This window comes from Blennius ocellaris (genome assembly GCF_963422515.1).
Source record: "Blennius ocellaris genome assembly, chromosome: 20".
Lineage (NCBI taxonomy): Eukaryota > Metazoa > Chordata > Actinopteri > Blenniiformes > Blenniidae > Blennius > Blennius ocellaris.
The window spans coordinates 3,560,997-3,579,181 of NC_137669.1; the positions used below are offsets into that span (position 1 = coordinate 3,560,997).

At 43.2% G+C, this 18,185-nt stretch overlaps 1 protein-coding gene across 2 annotated transcripts in view; it reads left to right on the forward strand.

Moving 5' to 3' along the window:
- col22a1 (collagen, type XXII, alpha 1) overlaps positions 1 to 18,185 on the forward strand; it is a 79,710-nt gene that overhangs the window by 28,395 nt on the left and 33,130 nt on the right. For both annotated transcript variants that reach the window (XM_080515757.1, XM_080515758.1), the window contains 18 exons: positions 45 to 98; positions 192 to 236; positions 3,688 to 3,741; positions 3,837 to 3,890; positions 4,403 to 4,438; positions 4,633 to 4,662; positions 6,360 to 6,413; positions 6,516 to 6,569; positions 9,407 to 9,460; positions 10,196 to 10,249; positions 10,353 to 10,406; positions 10,491 to 10,544; positions 11,198 to 11,251; positions 11,335 to 11,379; positions 17,624 to 17,686; positions 17,793 to 17,846; positions 17,925 to 17,966; positions 18,127 to 18,159. In XM_080515757.1, coding sequence (XP_080371883.1) covers positions 45 to 98; positions 192 to 236; positions 3,688 to 3,741; positions 3,837 to 3,890; positions 4,403 to 4,438; positions 4,633 to 4,662; positions 6,360 to 6,413; positions 6,516 to 6,569; positions 9,407 to 9,460; positions 10,196 to 10,249; positions 10,353 to 10,406; positions 10,491 to 10,544; positions 11,198 to 11,251; positions 11,335 to 11,379; positions 17,624 to 17,686; positions 17,793 to 17,846; positions 17,925 to 17,966; positions 18,127 to 18,159 — 888 coding nt within the window. The remainder of the gene's footprint in view (positions 1 to 44; positions 99 to 191; positions 237 to 3,687; positions 3,742 to 3,836; positions 3,891 to 4,402; positions 4,439 to 4,632; positions 4,663 to 6,359; positions 6,414 to 6,515; positions 6,570 to 9,406; positions 9,461 to 10,195; positions 10,250 to 10,352; positions 10,407 to 10,490; positions 10,545 to 11,197; positions 11,252 to 11,334; positions 11,380 to 17,623; positions 17,687 to 17,792; positions 17,847 to 17,924; positions 17,967 to 18,126; positions 18,160 to 18,185) is intronic.

Sequence of the window (18,185 nt, forward strand, 5' to 3'; positions counted from 1 at the left end):
TCTACTGAGATTCTAATAAAAGCTGTTTGTTGTCTGTCATGAAGGGAATTCAAGGAGACGCAGGAGGTCCTGGTGCACCTGGACTACATGGCGCCATTGTGAGTATCAACCATCAATACGTTCTCGTAAACATTCATTGTGAGGCTAGTTTTGTTAATCATTCAATAACGATGCCGTGTTTTACTCGATAGGGTGATGGTGGGGTAAAAGGTGAAAAAGGAACATCAGGACCCAGAGTAAGTCTTTCACTTTCCACATAAACTAACCTGAAGCATGTTTGCTACAAGTACTAATATTCACCTGTTGCTGATAGTCCGTGTTGATTGACAGGTGGGAGGAACCCCTTCACTCTCACGGAACATGTTTCCCCAGCATGTCCTGGGGTTTGACCCAGCAGAGCTTATACAGCAAAATCGTGTTTATGGGGTTAACTTCATACAGAGAAAGAGTGGGACCCTTTCTTCTGAGAACTGAGGGGCGTAATTGCGCAAACAGATGTTGGCTTTCCTCGATTCACTCCGCTCACTTCCTGTCTGGACTGGCGTGGGGGCGTTCGAGGCTACAATGCATCTCACTCAGGTCTCGCAGGACCTTCTGTTGATGTCTGGAGCGAAACACGTTATTACCTCTTTTATCAGTCTGGCGATGTCGGGTGGCCAAAGGAGGTTATATCCAGGCGTCAGGAGCGGTTGTCCACTCGAGTTTCATGAAGTATCTTGATGATTACTTTGAACTTGAAAAAAAAAAAAAAAGACTAGAACCAACGGCTACAAGCACTTTTACAGTCTGCAGAGTGTCAGAGGACTTTAACAGGTGTTGTGTATGACTATAAACATGGAAGCAGGACATGGATGAGTTGTGCAGATGGGTTGAGGATGTGGAGCAGGTTGTAGAAACACTCAGACATCCTGATGCCAGGTTCAGAGCTGTCTCACAGCCACTCACTCATCCTGAAGTCATTTCCTGGACTGGAAAAGTACTTTTCTCAGTAAAGTGTTAACATGAGTGGACGGCTTAGAGGAGTAATTCAGACGACGACCAACTCTAAAGATTTGGTGATGTTGATAGGTTAAACATTAGTCCAATTGTCAATCATTCTGGTGATATATGACGTAAGCCCGTCGTACGTGCTCGTCCCTGCGCGCAGTTCACTCCACATGGTTCTCATCATGCCGGTGGCCGACCCGACGCATTATTCTCGGACATTTTTACACAGTTTCACCCCCTCTGGTGCAAATCTTCTTGTAAAGTGAGCTTATGTGAGCGATGCCGACTTGTGACTTGTCAACAGAGCGTGCACGAGGAGAACTGGGCTCGTGCACGTCTCTCGCACGCGTTTTAGTAGGCGTTCCGTCTCGGGAGCAGGTACAGCGTTGCGCATGCGCATTTTTTTTCAAACGGTGGAGAGGGCGGTTCTTTCCTAAAATTCCTGAAAATCCTCCTGTATACCTTTAACAAAAGCGACTACAGGTATGGACAGATGACATAATTGGATTACAAGTCTCAGGAGACTCTCTGGAAGCCGCCATGTTGTTGTTCTTGTTCTTGTCCATTTTCCATTTTCATGTGCAGAAGAACTATTTACTACAGTCATGGGGCACATGCACAACCTTTCTGCCTTTTCCATGGAGACGAGACACGTGTTTCCAAAAGTTCCACCTTGAGTTTTCAGTGGCAATGTTGTCGTTTAAACGGACACTCAAAACACTGCCAAAGTTTTCGGCCTTCACTTGAAAATATTGTGTAAACTGGGCCTTTTTTAAATCATGCGTGTCTTAAAATCTTCTGTACAAACACTGGAGTGAAGACAGCGAGGTCTAAAATGAAACATTTTTATCCACCGCACACTTTAAGAAGAAACTGGTCAAAGAATGTGAAGGCTCCAGACCTACGATCCAGTGTTATGTTGAAGTCGGTTTCACACTCATAGTGATGCTGTAGCTCAAAGTCACAGAGATTAAAAGGTACAAGTACATAAGACATATAGTACAGGGATTATTTCAAATCTTTACCTTCTCAACAGAATCTTCAGTCACTACTTTTTTAGTTGTAAAAAAAAAAAATTAAAAATAAAAAGTCGGTTTTATGTATTTTTAAAAAGGAAAAGAGAAATTTATTTTTTTTTTCATATGAGGAAAGTAAACTAAAACCATAAAAAGATGAGATGATGTCATGGAGGGAAAAAATTACATAAATCGCTTCAAGATTCTCACTTTTCATGTGTAAAAGTTAAATTTTACTCATGAAGATTGAATTATGTGTATGAAATTTATTTCAAAATGTCAAGAGATTCTATCTAATAGTTTTTGTTCCTGTAGTGAAGAAACATCAAATTCATTTTCACAGACAAGGAGTTGCCTTTTAAAGGTCTGGCTGTAGCTGTAACATTAAATAACAATAAAATAGGTTTGAAATTATCGCTTCAATTATTGTCTTTATTTGTTTGTATGCAAAAAAAATTAAAATATTTTGGCTTCGACCCACATTTTAACTTCCAAAGTGAATTACAGAGACACATATCAATTAATTCTATTCTGTTGTGAAGCTTTCTATCTTTTAAATTGTTGTAGAATTTGATCTTTTTCTCTGTGGCTGAATTTCATAAACCTCTCTGTGTTTTGTGACATAAATCTATATTACTTAACACTGCTTCAAAACACAGATGTGCTGTTTTAGTCTCTCTGAAGCTTGTATTTACTTTTCATCTAACATTGAACGGCGCTCTGTGGATCAGTGTTTTTCTTCCGGGACATGTTGAGATTTTATTGTCGATCTATTTCATCACTTGTTAGAAAACCACCAAAAGGTAAACATGGCTTTTTTAATTTCAGGCCTTTGTGGTCGCAGAGTCAACATGTATTTCCGTAGATGCAGATTATTGTCACTTCACAGAGTGTACAAGCATAACATTTAATTTCAAGGCAATTACATGCATTTCAAGCCTCTGTGAGACACTAAAACTGACATGGCCAGCCAAGAGCTTGACACACATGGGATGTAGATTTTTTTTCTTCTTTTCTATCACAATGTGGATCTGAAAGGGAAATGAGAAGTGTCCTAAAGTGCATTTCACTGATAAAATCACGTTTTCAAGTGAAAATGGAAAAGTTGTTGCGTCTTGGGCGTCTGTCTTACTGTACTGTACTGGGAGCCACTCAAAATGCATTTTCTATGAAAACACATCCAAAGAAGGAATTTTTCGAAAACACTGACACCATCTCCCTGGAAACAGGGGGGGGGGGGGGAACACAACTTTTTGAAAAGGCTGCTCATGTGCACCACGGCTGTAGTAAATCACTCATCTGCACATGCCCAGTGGATGGACAATAACGTCTGCCTCCAGAGTGTCACGACTCCCAGTAAATATTCTCCTGGGACTCGGTAGTTTTATTGTTGACAAAATTGTTTGTTCACTTTTGACATCAGATGACGTATCAATAGACAAAACCCCCCCCCCCAAAAAACTATGTTTATTGCCACCTATTAAGTCAAACACATGTTGAGGGATTTTGACCAAATATGGCAGATTGACAGATAATGTGCAACGTAGGAAGGTGATGGGACTTTAAGAGAGCTCAGGATTATATTCTGGGTGCTATCTCGCTATACTCTTCAATTATTGTTTTTTTCTCAGGTGAATTGATTTTGTGCTCTTGTGACACAAGTTGCTGTTTCCATGTGTTTCAGGGTGAACCAGGTCTGGATGGATTTCCTGGAAAACCTGGCGTTTCTGGGAAAGATGTAAGTCTTGATTTCTTGGTCTTTTAAAGCAATCTGTTTTCATAATTTGTTCCTAACCTGTATTTCTATTTCTTGTCCTATTTTTTCTCCCACAGGGTCTGAGAGGACTCACTGGAGCACCAGGGCCAAGTGGAATCAAAGGTGGCAAGGTAAGACGGCTGATCTCTGTTGATCTGCCCACAAAACTGCATGATTGCACAATAGAAGACACTCGAGCGAGACAGTAGAGTGAGATACTAGAGCGAGGCCATGGCCTTGAGCATGAAGGAACGCAGCGATCCAATCATGTCAGAAAGGTATTATCAGACCCCGTCTGCTCGCTCCAGACATTCCTCAGTCCCCGCCGCTCCGCTGAAGCCCGCCCACTCATTTCTCTGAGAAAATAATATGCGCAGATCATTCTTCTGCCTGTAATTACGCACTTTGACGACTCTCCCTGTGGCGCACACCCAGGCCACGCCCCTCACAACCGTCATGGCGCCCAGTCCACATGTTTCACTTTCCTTTAACCCACAATGAGCGCACACATTTTAACATGAATTATGGTGGAATCATTACCACAGTGCCCAAGGAGAGGGAGGGAGGGAGGGAGGGAGGAGTTTATTTTGAAAGTCGTCTAATGACGGGGTGTTTCACCTTTGTTGTGTGAACTGTGTCGCAGGGCGAGCAAGGCCTTCCCGGACTACCTGGGGATGTGGTGAGTACCAGAAATACACCAGGAGACTGGAAGCATTATATTTGAAGCAATTACAGGCTTGTGTGGTGAAGAGACTGGAGCTAACATGATGGGCGGCTGTTAAAGAAGTGATTACTGTTCATTTCCTGTGTTTTAAACTGAATTGTTGTGATTATAGATGCAGGTAACAATTGTATTCATGGTTTTAATTCCAGGTGCAAAAAGATGGTTTGAGGGGTGAAAAGGTGAGTAAATGTCCTCAAACAATTATATCAGTAGGTTTCTACAATAAATTTGAATATTTGTCAAATCTCTACAGTGATGTTGCATAACTGATTATTTATGGTTCAAAACTAAAAATTTACACGTTTTGCTTGTTTGTAAAAATATAACACAAAAGAACAAATACTTATAGACGGCAGTCACTGAAAACACAACTTTTTGAAAAGAACTCCAACTTCGTATAAATGGGGGAAAGTTTTATATTTAAGTCAATCATAATAATCCAACTTTGCCATCTGTCTATACGAACAGCTGCATACTTAATTACAAAAACAGACAACAGCCCCCACTAGTGCTATTTACATGGATCTCAGTGTTTCTGCAGTTTCCATGTAAATGAACATCGTTTTCAAAACATTTCTGTGGAAACGCCAAACGTTTCTTTAACAAAAATGCAAAGTCAATGAGTTTTCACTTGAAAGTTGTCATGAACCCTTAGTCACTGCAACAATTTCGTCAAAGCACTTCCAGGCTTTTGTCATCACGGTGAACCAAGCAAGTAGGCTAGTTGAATTCCTACAATGCCATTTAATCGACAAGTAATTGATTATTACGATGTATATTAACACAGTTAAAAACAATACGTTTCAGTGAACAACAATCGAGCTGTCGTCTCACTTCATCTGCGAGTTAGCTTTCGTATTAGTTGAAGCTTTTCACCTTGTTGCTAAATCAAAAAGTGCTGAATCATTATTGCGCTAGCTTGAAGGTAGCATTAGCTTGTATCAACAGTAATAGATGCGATTCAAAGATTTGCATGACTTCTGAAAGGCTTTTCTTTTTTTTTTAACCTTTGAATACGTCTCATATCAGCTTTTTGGTCACTGAATATCCTGATTCATGAACAGTAGTTTTGATCGTACGGCAGATCAGAGTGAATACTCAACACATTAAGTTGGATCTTTTTAAAACCAAAAATGCGAAATGCATTTAGGCACTATTTACAACATTTTTGTGTTTTCTTTCTGGAAAGGTTTTGTGTTTACACAACAACATTTTAAAACAAAAAGATGAGCCTGTACAGCCACTAGTAAGAACTGGAGCGCATCCACTGTAGCAGCATTTTTCGAAAAGCATTTTCTTTTATTTCCATGGACACAGAACATTGGAATGTTTTCAAAAGTTCTACCTGGGGAGCAGTTTTCAAAAAGTTCCATTCTCAGTGGCTCCAAGCACCAAACACAATCCAAGTTTTCCTTTTTCACTTTGAGTAAATAAACTGAGCCTAAATTGTGCTTCATTGTTCCACTGCAGAACCAAGAAAGTTATTGTTGTTGTTTAGTTTGTTTTAACGGTGAAGCAGCTTTTTCTGCTCTTACACTGATAAAAAAAAGAGGGAAAAAAACCCCCAAAACTCCATAGAATATGTAAATGAAGGTTGAAAACGCAGAACTATAGATTGAATTGCAGATTCAGTTTTAATGTTTTGTGTTTGTTCCAATGCAATTTCAGTAATGTCCATTATTCGCTCTTAAATTTTTAAAAAGCCTTCTTTAAAAGTTTGTTTTGACATTTTCTTTTTAATTATTCTGTGGAATTGCACCGGGAAGCCCTTTGATTAGCCTGAATTGTTCCATATAAACAAAGTGTCCTTTCCTCTGCATTGCAGGTCAAATAAAACAGGTATTAACTATATATTAAAGTGTTTGACCTGTTTCAGGGACAAGCCGGACTGTCGGGGCCTCCGGGACCTGAAGGCCCCCCAGGGGCTCCTGTGAGTAATCCACATTTATCTCTTCCACCACGTTTCCTCTTTCCTCCTGTTTGGCGTTTGATATTTAGATGTTGTTAAACAAACAAACTACTTTCTCTTCAGGGTCCCCCGGGTGTTCAAGGCCTACCTGGTGAGCCTGGAGAGTTTGGCCAGCGGGTAAGAACTTCAGTTTGATGTGAGACTGTCCGGATGAGGCTGATGTGAATGTCCCATGAAATACTGAAACACAGCAAGCTGCTGAAATCCATCATTCTTACTTTGCTGCGACGTTAGGGAAGCAATATCAGTGTTTGAATGTCTCTTTTATGAAAAATATATACGACTGATTGCTTATAGTGCATCATGCTTCCCTCAGGCAAAGTATTGTTTGATTGTAAAAGTTGAATTATTCCGTCTAACAGGTTTTTTGGATGGGCCCTCAATAAGCTCAACCTCAATACCTTCAAGTACTCTATGCATTGAGCTGCTGTACCCTTGGGTTGGGGTCATCAAGTGTCTAGGTCAGGGGAGGCCACCTCGCGGTTCGTAAATTCATTAACTGAAATCATTGCCTAAATAGTTCTCGTATGAAACTCAGAGTTCTGATTTTCTTAAGTTGTACACAAATGCATCACTCAGAGCACTGTGCCAGGATGTGTTGTCAAAGTTTAACACAGACCCTGCCTGACCAGGGTGATAATGATGGGAACAGTAAAGGAACGACACACTCCACAGTATTAACACTCTCCACAGCTTTAGAACCCTCGACAGCATTAACACACTCCACAGCATTAACACACTCGACAATGTTAGATCCCTCCACAGCGTTAGAACTCTCCACAGCATTAACACCCTCCACAGTGTAAAAACACATTCCACACTGTTAACACACTCCACAGCATTAGAACCCTTCACAGCATTAACACAGCGTTAATGCACTCCACAGCGTTAGAACCCTCCACAGCAGGGGTGGGGAACCCTGGTCCTCGAGAGTCACAGTCCTGCATGTCTTAGATGTTTCCCTGCTCAAACACACCTGAGTTTTCATGATTGACAACGAGCCACTAATTGCTGTCAGCTGTGTCGGTGTGAGGACACAGAAACCGTGCAGGACTGCAGCTCTCGAGGATCAGGGTTCCCCACCCCACAGCGTTAACATACCCCACACCGTTAACATACCCCACACCGTTAACACACTCTACAGCATTAACACACTCCACAGCGTTAACACACCCCACAGCATTAGAACCCTCTACAGCATTAACACATTCTACAGCATTAACACACTCTATGGCATTAACACACTATATAGCATTAACATACTCCACAGCATTAACACAATCCACAGCGTTAACACACCCCACAGCATTAGAACCCTCTACAGCATTAACACACTCTACAGCATAAACACACTCCACAGCGTTAGAAACCTCTACAGCATTAACACACTCCACAGTGTTAACACACTCCACAGTGTTAGAACCCTCTATGGCATTAACACACCCCACAACATTAGAACCCTCTACAGCATTAACACATTCTACAGCATTAACACACTCCACAGCGTTAACACACTCCACAGTGTTAGAACCCTCTACAGCATTAACACACTCTACGGCATTAACACACTCCACAGCGTTAACACACTCCACAGTGGAACACACTCCACAGCGTTAACACACTCCACAGTGGAACACACTCCACAGCGTTAACACACTCCACAGTGGAACACACTCCACAGCGTGAACACACTCCACAGTGGAACACACTCCACAGCGTGAACACACTCCACAGCATTAACACACTCCACAGCGCTAACACACTCCACAGCCGGTGCTACAGTGTATTTGGCAGGTTGGGCTGGTTCGAGCCACAGTAGCAAGTAAACAAAGGCTCAGGTGCGTGTTGCCTCATCAACACAAAGCCCCGCCTCCTTCCCATCGGTGTGAGGCAGGCAATATGCTACCAGCAGGACAAACATTGTTCTCAATGAGCAGCTGCCAAAGCGAGAAGAAATACCACAAAAATACCTGATAACCAGCCTGGAATTCACTGTGTCACCAGAATCACTGCAGCTTTGGTCTCACTACAACTGTCGTACCTGTTGGAGCTTTTCAGCAGTTTGCAGACGGTCCCTGAACATTATTGTGGCTGAGGGTGAACTTATTCCTGTTAATGCTGTAAATCCAGGCCTTGTGACTACTTTCTGACTCTCGTGTTTCCATATGGAAATGTATCAAATGTTATGTGTGTATTTTCACTTTGTCATTTCGTGTCTGTGAAAGAGAGTTTGTTTAAAAGTCCACATGATGCGGCTCCTTGTCGTGCTGTTGTCATTTTTGAGTCTCTTGGTCTGGAACTGGTTTCCCCCCCAATGATTTTCAAACAAGCAGCTAAAAACTGAAGCACATTGGAAAAACTGTTAAAGCTGCTGTGAACAAGTCTCTCATTAGCGGTAATCGAAGGTTTATACGACTCCCAGATCAGCAGTTCGCTGATTTATTAGTAGGAGAAACTCTGTTTGTTCTCCGTGTTGTAGCTGTCTGCTAAAAGTCCTCTTCTCATGCTCATCCCTCGTTCCTCCCTCCGTCTTCATCCTCCCGTTGCGCGACGGAGTGTAATTAAAACCGACGCTCCGCTCTCGCATAATTTGCTCTTTCAAAACATTAGCAAAAAGATGGCGATTTCCTGCGGGAGCGATTAACTCCTCATTAGTGCTGCGCGGCAATCTACTTTTTGCAGCGGAGCCAAAACCCCCGGGGCCCGCGGAGGGAAGACCTCTTTACCACCTGAACTCCTCGGCGAAAAAGTCACAAACGCAAAAAGGAAACATGTCAAACTTCACCTTAATCCTGAACATTTCTACTGGGAATGCAAAGATAAATCTGAATAATATATAAACCCAGGAAGTTTCCAGTTTCACCCTGTGAGGCTTGACTGATGCAGACTTTAGGTCATTTGCTCCATTGTGACTTCACGCCTCCATTTTTAACCCCGCGTCTGTTGTCTTGCAGGGAAAGAAAGGTGAAAGTGGACTTCCAGGAGTCGACGGCCTCCCCGGACCTCCGGTAACAACTATGTCCATTCTTTAATTACCATGAAATGCATCAATAGGTTGGGGGGTTTTTTTGGAAAGAGAAAAAAAGAGGTATATACTTGAAATTAGTTTAGTTCTTGTTATAGTTTATGTTTTCCCTACAGGTTTTTTTTTTTTTTTTTGCACTTTTCCCGTGTAATAAAAGTGTGATACAGTATCTTATGTAGTTAAGAGGAAATTATCCATAATCTTTTCCTGTGTGTTGCTGCCCCCTGGTGGACGGAAGGTCATATTGTTCTATATAATCGGAGCATTTGTTGCACTATAATTATCTGTAAAGTAAAATTCATCTAAATCAGCATAAATACAGTGAAGCTAATATTAGAAATATGCAATTCTATATACTGAATACGATTCTGCTGAAATTAATACTAATATATTTTATAATCCACCACAACAAGTTCATATGTTTTCGTAGAGCTGCCGCTTGAAATAACCTTAAGTTTAATACATTTTTTAACCATCTGTGTTAAATGAAAACTACAAAACACACAGTCTGCAGCTGCATTGACTTGATTGCTCCTTCTGTAGTCTCGTGCACAGATCCAGACGTCTGGAGTGGTCAGGGTTGAATTTACTGCTGCAGTGGCTCCCTCTAGTGGTTGAACACTAGTACTGAATAGTTCAGTGGATAGAGAATGATGGGGGTGCAATGACGTTTCAAATTCAAAGGGTTAAAAACGTCCAATTTGTTTAATCTTTTCAGGGTCCTCAGGGTCCGTCGGGCTCTGCAGGAGCACGGGGACACCCCGGGCCTCCTGTAAGTCACCACAACACTCAAATCTTTATCTGATATTTTTCTTAAACTTCTTCTTTTGACTGTTTTTTTTTTTTTTTCCTCAATCGTCTCTGCCTCCATCCAGGGTCTCCCTGGTGAAATTGGATTTTCAGGCAAACCCGGAGAGTCTGGGAAGCCTGTGAGTCGACCTTCAGCAGGAATAAAACCTCCACATCATGTTCCGGTCTGTTCTGGTCACTAAATGTCAGTTTTTGTCTTGAAGGGTCTTCCAGGTAAAGACGGTCTTGATGGACTTTCTGGAAACGACGGCGCCACGGTCAGTGACCGCACACTCTGTCTAAGACTCTTTCAACATGGGGAAGCCTTCAGAATAATGTTGAACACCTTAAAGAATATAACTCCTGTTAATAAACTTTAGTTTGCATATTTTTATTCCTTTTTTTTTTTAAATCAGATTTTATCAGATGTCTTACATTTGTTGGTCACTTTTGGAAATCTCATCAACTATTTAATAATGTTTGATGAACAATTCTAGATTTTGAGTTTTCTGTTCTGTTTTTACTTGCTTTTATAGTTAAAAATTACATTTCAAGGTCTAAAACCTTATACATTTTATTTTTTATTTATTTTTAACTCTATTGACATTTAGTAGCTTAAATTTCATCATTTTTGATTTCCTTAAAAATCGAGTTTATTCTCAGAAATCTGAATTTGAACAGTATTTATTCATTATTTAAAATGTTGACTTTCTAAAATAATTTTGACTCTTTTTAAGGCCTTTTTGAAAATGTTCTTAAGACTTTTTGCTCAAAACCTTTGACTCTTTTTACTATCATTTTGTTTTCCTTGTTTTGATTCTCCCCATGTGTACCTTGAGTACAGATTGAGAACAGTAGTTTCTGGGTTTGTTCTGTGTTGACATTCAGTACGTGGTGATGATTGAAAGGTTTTTCTCGTGGTTCTCTGAAGGGGCCTCGGGGAGAACGTGGATCTGATGGTTTCCCCGGAAAAACTGGAACCAAGGTACGGCCCCGGGATCAAACACACTGAACTGAACCACAGCGTGAAGGTGGTGGTTGAGTTTGTGTGGTTTTCTTCTTCTTCAGGGTGACGACGGACCTCCAGGACCAAGAGGACCTCCTGGGGAGAGAGTGAGTTCACCGCTTTCTCTTCTTCTTCTTTTCACGTGTGGACGTGTGTTTGAGAGGGAGCGAAGAGGACGATTTAATTCACTGAAGGAAAAAAAAGCGGTTTTGTTGTGTGTGTCTTTCTTTTTTTCACAACTGTGTGTTTTGTATGATAATTTTGATGGATTGTTAGTTTAGTTTAAACTTAGTTCGTTGGTGTTTTTTGTGAATTTTTCCGTGTCTCGTGGCCCGGATGGCGTCCTCTGAGGCGTCTCCCGTGTCTCTGAGACATGGATTCCGGTTGGCGTCTCAGCCCAGCTCCACCGTGGAGCAGGTGCTGCAGGTGGTTGGGGAGAAGGGGGGATATGAGAACACCACCTACGCTTCTCGTATGAATAAAGCATTGGTGGGTTTTATTCAAGGACGCAAAGTTTGCGGCTGATCTTGTTGAAAGCGGAGTTGTTATAAATGACGAGTTTATTCAAGTGTCCCCGCTGGCCGTACCGTCCACACGGATCCCCGTGTCCGGAGTCCCGCCGTTCATCTCCAGTGAGGCTCTGGAGCGAGAACTGAGGAGGTTCGCCAGTAGTTTCCGTCCTGTTGGTCTGAGCTGCAAGGACCCAAAGCTGAAACATGTCCCGTCTCTGCGGAGACAGGCGTTCATGTTCCTGGACTCTGTGACTCAGACACTGGATGTGTCTTTCCGTGTGAAGCATGAGGAGGGTGTCTACATGGTGTACGCAACCTCTGGGAGTTTTAAATGCTTTGAGTGTGGAGAGCTGGGACATCAAATGATCGCATGTCCGTGGCGGCATAACGCTGCGAGAAACGTGTGGGAAAAAATGAACCAACATAAAATGCAGGAAAAGCTAAAGCTGGTACTGATGAACAGGTGAGGACTGATGGGGAGCAGTGTGTTGAGATGGAGGAGGAACTGCAGACCCTGAGTGAGTCCAGTTGCTCTGCTGTCTGACCAGAGGACGAGGTTGACTCTGACACTGCATCACTTGCAGGCATTGTCTCTCAGAGCAATGATATTTACTTCTTGGATGAGATCAATGAGTTTCTGAAGGACTGTTTTGGTCGGCAGGTTGACATGGGGAGTTATTTTCCCAGTGCAGAAAAGTTCGTCCAGACTGTCGGCGCTCTTCAGAAATCAGTCAGCACAGAAGTGCTGGATGAGAAAAAGCGCTATCGTTTGAGAAAACATGCCACTGCAGTTAAAAATTCTTTAAAGGGCCGTAAAAGGGCAAAAAAGATGACATTTTCAAAATAACTATTATGATCATACTTCACGGGGGGGTTTTCTTTGTCTGTTCTGTGTTTTCCTCTCCTCCTCTGATGGCCTTGACAGTCGCCTCACTAAATATAAAAGGAGGTAGAAGTGCACAGAAAAGGGGTTTGTTGATGGACACGATCAGACAGAAAACGATAGATGTAGTCTTTTTCCAGGAGACCCACAGTGACGCCCTGATGGAAACAGACTGGGGTTTGTGGTGGAAAGGTCAGCAGGTACTGAGTCACGGCTCCAATCTTAGTGCTGGATCTGTTTTTCTCCTCATCTTAACGTAAAGATTTTATCAAGTTTAGAAATAGAAAAAGGTAGACTTTTAATGGTCACAGTGAAAATTGATGATTTAAGCTTTTGCTTCATTAATGTGTATGCACCGAATGGTGGTGCAGAGCGGTTATATCTTTTTAGAAAAATGAAGGCTGTGGTGACGAACATTGGTCAAGGTGAGACTGTAGTGATGGGAGGAGACTGGAACTGTTGTCCAGTCGATGGCGTGGACAGGACAGGAGCAGAACCCCACCCCCAGTCCTCCCACTTCCTCTCTCAGCTGGTGACGGAGGCTGACCTGGTGGATGTGTGCAGGAATAAACACTCTTCTGACGTACAGTTTCCGTGGGTCAAAGGATTGGATGGTCGAATCAGTGCAGCCAGGTTAGATCGATTTAATATGTCTGCCTCTTTTCTCACTTGTGTGGTAAACTGCCACATTGTCCCTGCTGGTTTTACGGATCACCGTCTAGTTTTAGCAGAGCTGTTTTGATCTGGTAAAAGAAAAACAGTTAAAATTCTCACAAAAATTTAAATCAATTAAAAGCTTAACAAAAAGAGACTGTTTTTGGAAGTACTGGGCAGGAAAACAGTGTTTTTCTTCTCTCAGTCAGTGGTGGGAGGTGGGGAAGGGCCAGATCAGAAGTTTCTGCCAGCAGTACACATCCTTTTCCACAGCCAAGGTTTGGAGGGCTGTTGAAGAGTTGGAAGCAGAAATCAGTGGACTGTAGAATGTTTCCGACACTGGCTTGCTGCTCTCAAAACAGCAACAACTGAAGTCTCTTCTTCAGGACAGAGCCAAAGGAGCCTTGGTCCGAGCCAGGCTCAGAACTCTGAGGGACATGGATGCTCCTACATCCTTCTTCTTCACCTTGGAGACATCGGAGGCTCAGGGGAGAAAGATGGTGTGTCTCCGACTGCCTGATGGGCGGCTGACCTCTGACCCAGCTGAGATGAGGAGGCATGCTGGGAACTTCTACACAGACCTGTTTGGAGCAGAGGACTGTGACGGGGATGCTGCTGCTGAGCTGCTGCAGGATCTTCCTCAGCGGAGTCCAGAGGACCGTCAGGTTCTGAGCTCAGGCCTCTCTTTGGAGGAACTGAGTGCTGCAGTGTCACAGATGGCCTCTGAGGGAAGTCCATCAAGGCCTGGAGACTTCCCAGAGTTCTACAAACATTTCTGGAGCCTGCTCAGAGGGGACCTGCTGCACGTTGATAGAGACTCTTTTAAGAATGGGACTCTTCCTGCCACCGTGCGGTGATCTCCCTGCTGCCGAAGAAGGGGATGTGACCCTGTTGAAGAACTGGAGGCCTTTAGCTCTTCTATGCACGGACTATAACATGTTGTCAAAAGCTCTGTCTAACAAACTAAAAGTTCTTATTGACTTATTAATTAGCAGAGAACAATCTTATTGTGTCCCCGACAGGTCAATACATGATCATTTGTTTCTAATGAGACATTTTTGTGTGCTGCAAATTGTACAACTTGAACTCTGCCATTATTTCCTTTGATCAAGAGAAAGCCTTTGATCGTGTTGAAACACTGCAGGCGTTTGGGGTTGGACAAACATTTGTGGCTTGGATAAAGTTGTTGTACAGCCAAGCATCATGTGTGATTAAGGTGGAGGGACGATTAAGCTGTCCTGAACCTGTCCATAGAGGCATCCGGCAGGGTTGTCCCATCTCAGGCCAGCTGTACAGTATGGCTGTTGAGTCACTGCTGCGCAGACTGAAGAACCAGCTGAAGGGTCTGTGTCTGCCAACGTTAGCTGCTGAGTCCAATGTGATTGTGTCGGCTTACGTGGATGACATGTTTTTGTAGCAGGACAGTTTAGCTCTGTATGAAAAAGCCTCTTCAGCCAGAGTGAACTGGGGAAGAGTGAGGCGTGTTTGGTGGGACGCTGGAGTCTTCAGGACACTCCTGACCTCCCTGGAAGTCTCAAGTGAGGGACCACAGGCATAAAAGCCTTGGGTCTGTGGTTGGGAAATGAGGACAGAGAGAAACAAAGCTGGGAGGGGGTGCTGGATCAGGTGCAGGTTGTCTAAATGGAAATGGGTGCTACCACAGCTGTCCTACAGGGGAAGGACTCTTATAGCCAACAATCTGGTCGCCTCGTCTCTGTGGCACAAAGTCAAAGTCCTGGTCCCTCCTGGAAAGACTGCAGAAAGTTCTGGTGGATTTTTTTTGGACTGGCCGACACTGGGTGTGAGCGTCGGTCCTGTATCTGCCCCCCTCTGCCCTGTGGCAGAGGGGGGCAGGGCCTCAGACACCATCTCCAGAACTGTGGCCTTCAGACTGCAGGCTTTACAGAGGCTCGTCTGTCTGGACGCCACTGGCACAGCTGTTCCTGAGGAAGGCTGGGAGACTCGGACTTGATAAACAATTATTTCTGACAAACACAGCTGAATGGGACCTTTCTGGACCGAGTCCTTTCTACATGTCGATGATGGAGGCATGGAGGACTCTGAACATCTCCCGTCCGGACGCCAAGCCTGAGCCGTGTGTCTTTGAGGAGCCTCTGCTCCACAACTGCCTGATCCCCACCGCAGCCTTCTCCTCAGCCAGCTCATCCATACAGGGATCATAAAGGTGGGCCGTCTGGCTCGGACAGCCACGCAGCAGCTGACGGAGATGATGGGGGTTCGGTCCAGCAGAGTGGTCCAGCGCCTGGTGGAGGAGGTGTGGTGGTCTTTTCCTGCTCCTCTTCGTTCCTTTGCACAAGACAAGAGTCGTGCTGACCAGTGGAGTCGAGGAGAAACTACTGACCATTACAACTACCAGACTGGGCCTCTTCCAATCCTGCCCTGGGAAGGAGCTGGACAGCAGCTGTGTGAATCTGCAGGCGCTGGCTGGAGTGAGGGAGTCGAGGTGGACTGATTTGTTTGGTGGGGATTCTTCCCCTAAGGCAGGGGTCTCAAACTCCGGTGCTCGAGGGCCGCAGCCCTGCAGGATTTGCATGTGTTCCTGCTTCCACACAGCTGATTGCAATGAGCAGCTCGTTGTCTGGCTTTGTCCTCAATGTGGTGATGAACCATCAGGACATTCAGGGGAAAGATTGATAGATACAAAGAACAAATTAAGTTTTCTTTGACACAAAATGAGATCAACAAAATAAACTCAAAATATCTAACAACTGAGATGTTAACTCAACAAACTTACCTCCCAAAATGAGCCACTCGAGAGGATATATAGTGACCGGGTAAAACCAATTAAGACACAAGGGGGAAACAAATGACGATGCACAAACTAATGATGGGGAAACTACAGAACCTAAACGAAACCCCCCTCTGCTCTGGCAAGAGATGGTAGGGCCAACTGCTTGGAACAGCATCTGGTCTGTTGCCCCGCCAATCAGCACAGTAACTCAGAATAGAAAAACATAATTAATACAACAGAAATGTGGCAAACAATAGTCTTTCAGTGTGAAAACGTGTGCATTTCATTTAAACAATGTACGACTGGAAAGATTAATTATAAATAAAGGGAATAAATCAAGTGTGGTGTGAATATGAAATGTTTGGGGTGTGTCTGCAAACAAGGAAGTGAGGTGAGGTGAGTGAAGGCGTCACCTTCAGCCTTCACTGTGTGGACTCGTCCGTCACAATGAGCAAAACTTTCTATTTGGCGAAGCAGGAAGAACCAGGTCTCAGGTGTTGGTTTTACTGATCCTCTGCATGTTTTTAAAGGTCTGATCACTGCTCACCTGAGGGTGGAACACAGTTTTTATAAACTCACAAAAGACTTGACTGGTTTTATTTCAGTGTGGGGAATCAGGCAGGTCCGGTGGTCACGTAGTGAGGGGGACTGTCTGATCGGGAACTTTTTATATTCTATGTGATCTTGTGTTGAGTTTATAGCCCATCACAGTGTGTGACCTGCTTGTGGTTCCACGCTGTGTGATTGTCTGCAAACCATTGTTTTCCTCTGTGAGGAGGGATAAACATGGTTTTCATTGATTTTTGTGCTTGTTAAATAAAGGTTTTTTCAAGTCTTCTTCTTCTACTGGAGGTTTAGGAAACACGATGACGTTCTCTTACAAGCTCTGGCAGAACATGCAAACTCAGGTTGAGCGTATAATGTCAGATTCTTCTACAACGAATAAAGACAAACACGAATCAAGAAAACATTAAAATACAAAGTGATTCATAATTTCACAAATATGATTTTGTTAGAATTTTGACAAAAAATTTTTTTTAAGACTTATGCCATTTTTGTTCATGAACATTTTTGACTCTATTCAAAGAATTTTGGCCTTTTTTTGTTAAGAATTTTGACTTTTCTCTTCTTCTCTAAAAGTCAAACTTCTCTAGAAGTTTGACTTTTTTAAAACAACTGACATTTTTCAAAGAATTCTGTTGGTTAATAATGTTTTTTTCCTTACAATTTTTACTTGATTTAAGGAATTTGTCACAGTTTGAAGAAATCTTTCTTTTTTGTTAAAAGTACAGGATTAAAAGAAAAAAGTCAGAATTCTATTAAAAAAAGGCTCAATTCTGAGTGTTTCTGAAAATTTACAAAAAAAACCCCCAATGTTGGCTTTTGAAAAACTAAATTATAATTTTGAGTTTTTGCAAAAATATTGGCATTATAAGTAGATTTTATTGTGCTTTTTTGTATTGATTGATATTTTGTCAACATGAAGGGTTGAGAATGAATGAATGAATGAAAGAAAGATAAATGAAGAGCTGGACTGGATGTGCTTTCAGGGGGAGTCGGGTTCTGGAGGACAGCCCGGTGCAGACGGAACCAGAGGAGACAGAGGAGTCCCGGTCAGTGATTTGATCATTAAGTTGCTGTGACGCCACATTCAGACTCATTAACGACGCCTCAGTCGCCCTGCTCATTATTCACAGACATGATCTGTCTGTCCTTCAGGGGGAGAGGGGGCCGGCGGGCCCACTGGGGTCGAAGGGTGAAAAGGGCGACAAGGTAAATAACGCGGCGGCTTGTCGTTCTTCAGAAGACAGAGGTTTCTCTGCAGACTGAACAAAGTGTCTCTTGCCTCAGGGGGAAGTCGGAGCCAGAGGACTGCCTGGCATTCCGGGGAATGTAAGGAAGGCTGATTGACCGTCTGCCCACCTATTTTCTCTTTCCAGCACAAATTACAGACGTGATTTTTGATTTATTGTTGGTTTCACCTGTCGGTTGCTGTGAGGTCACCTGAGACTGAAGCACGGACACACTTCATGGTATTCCTTTGTCCTCACAGGTTGCCAATGTCATCCCCGAGCCTGGAGAACCGGTGAGCTTCTTTGGAAAGTTCATTGG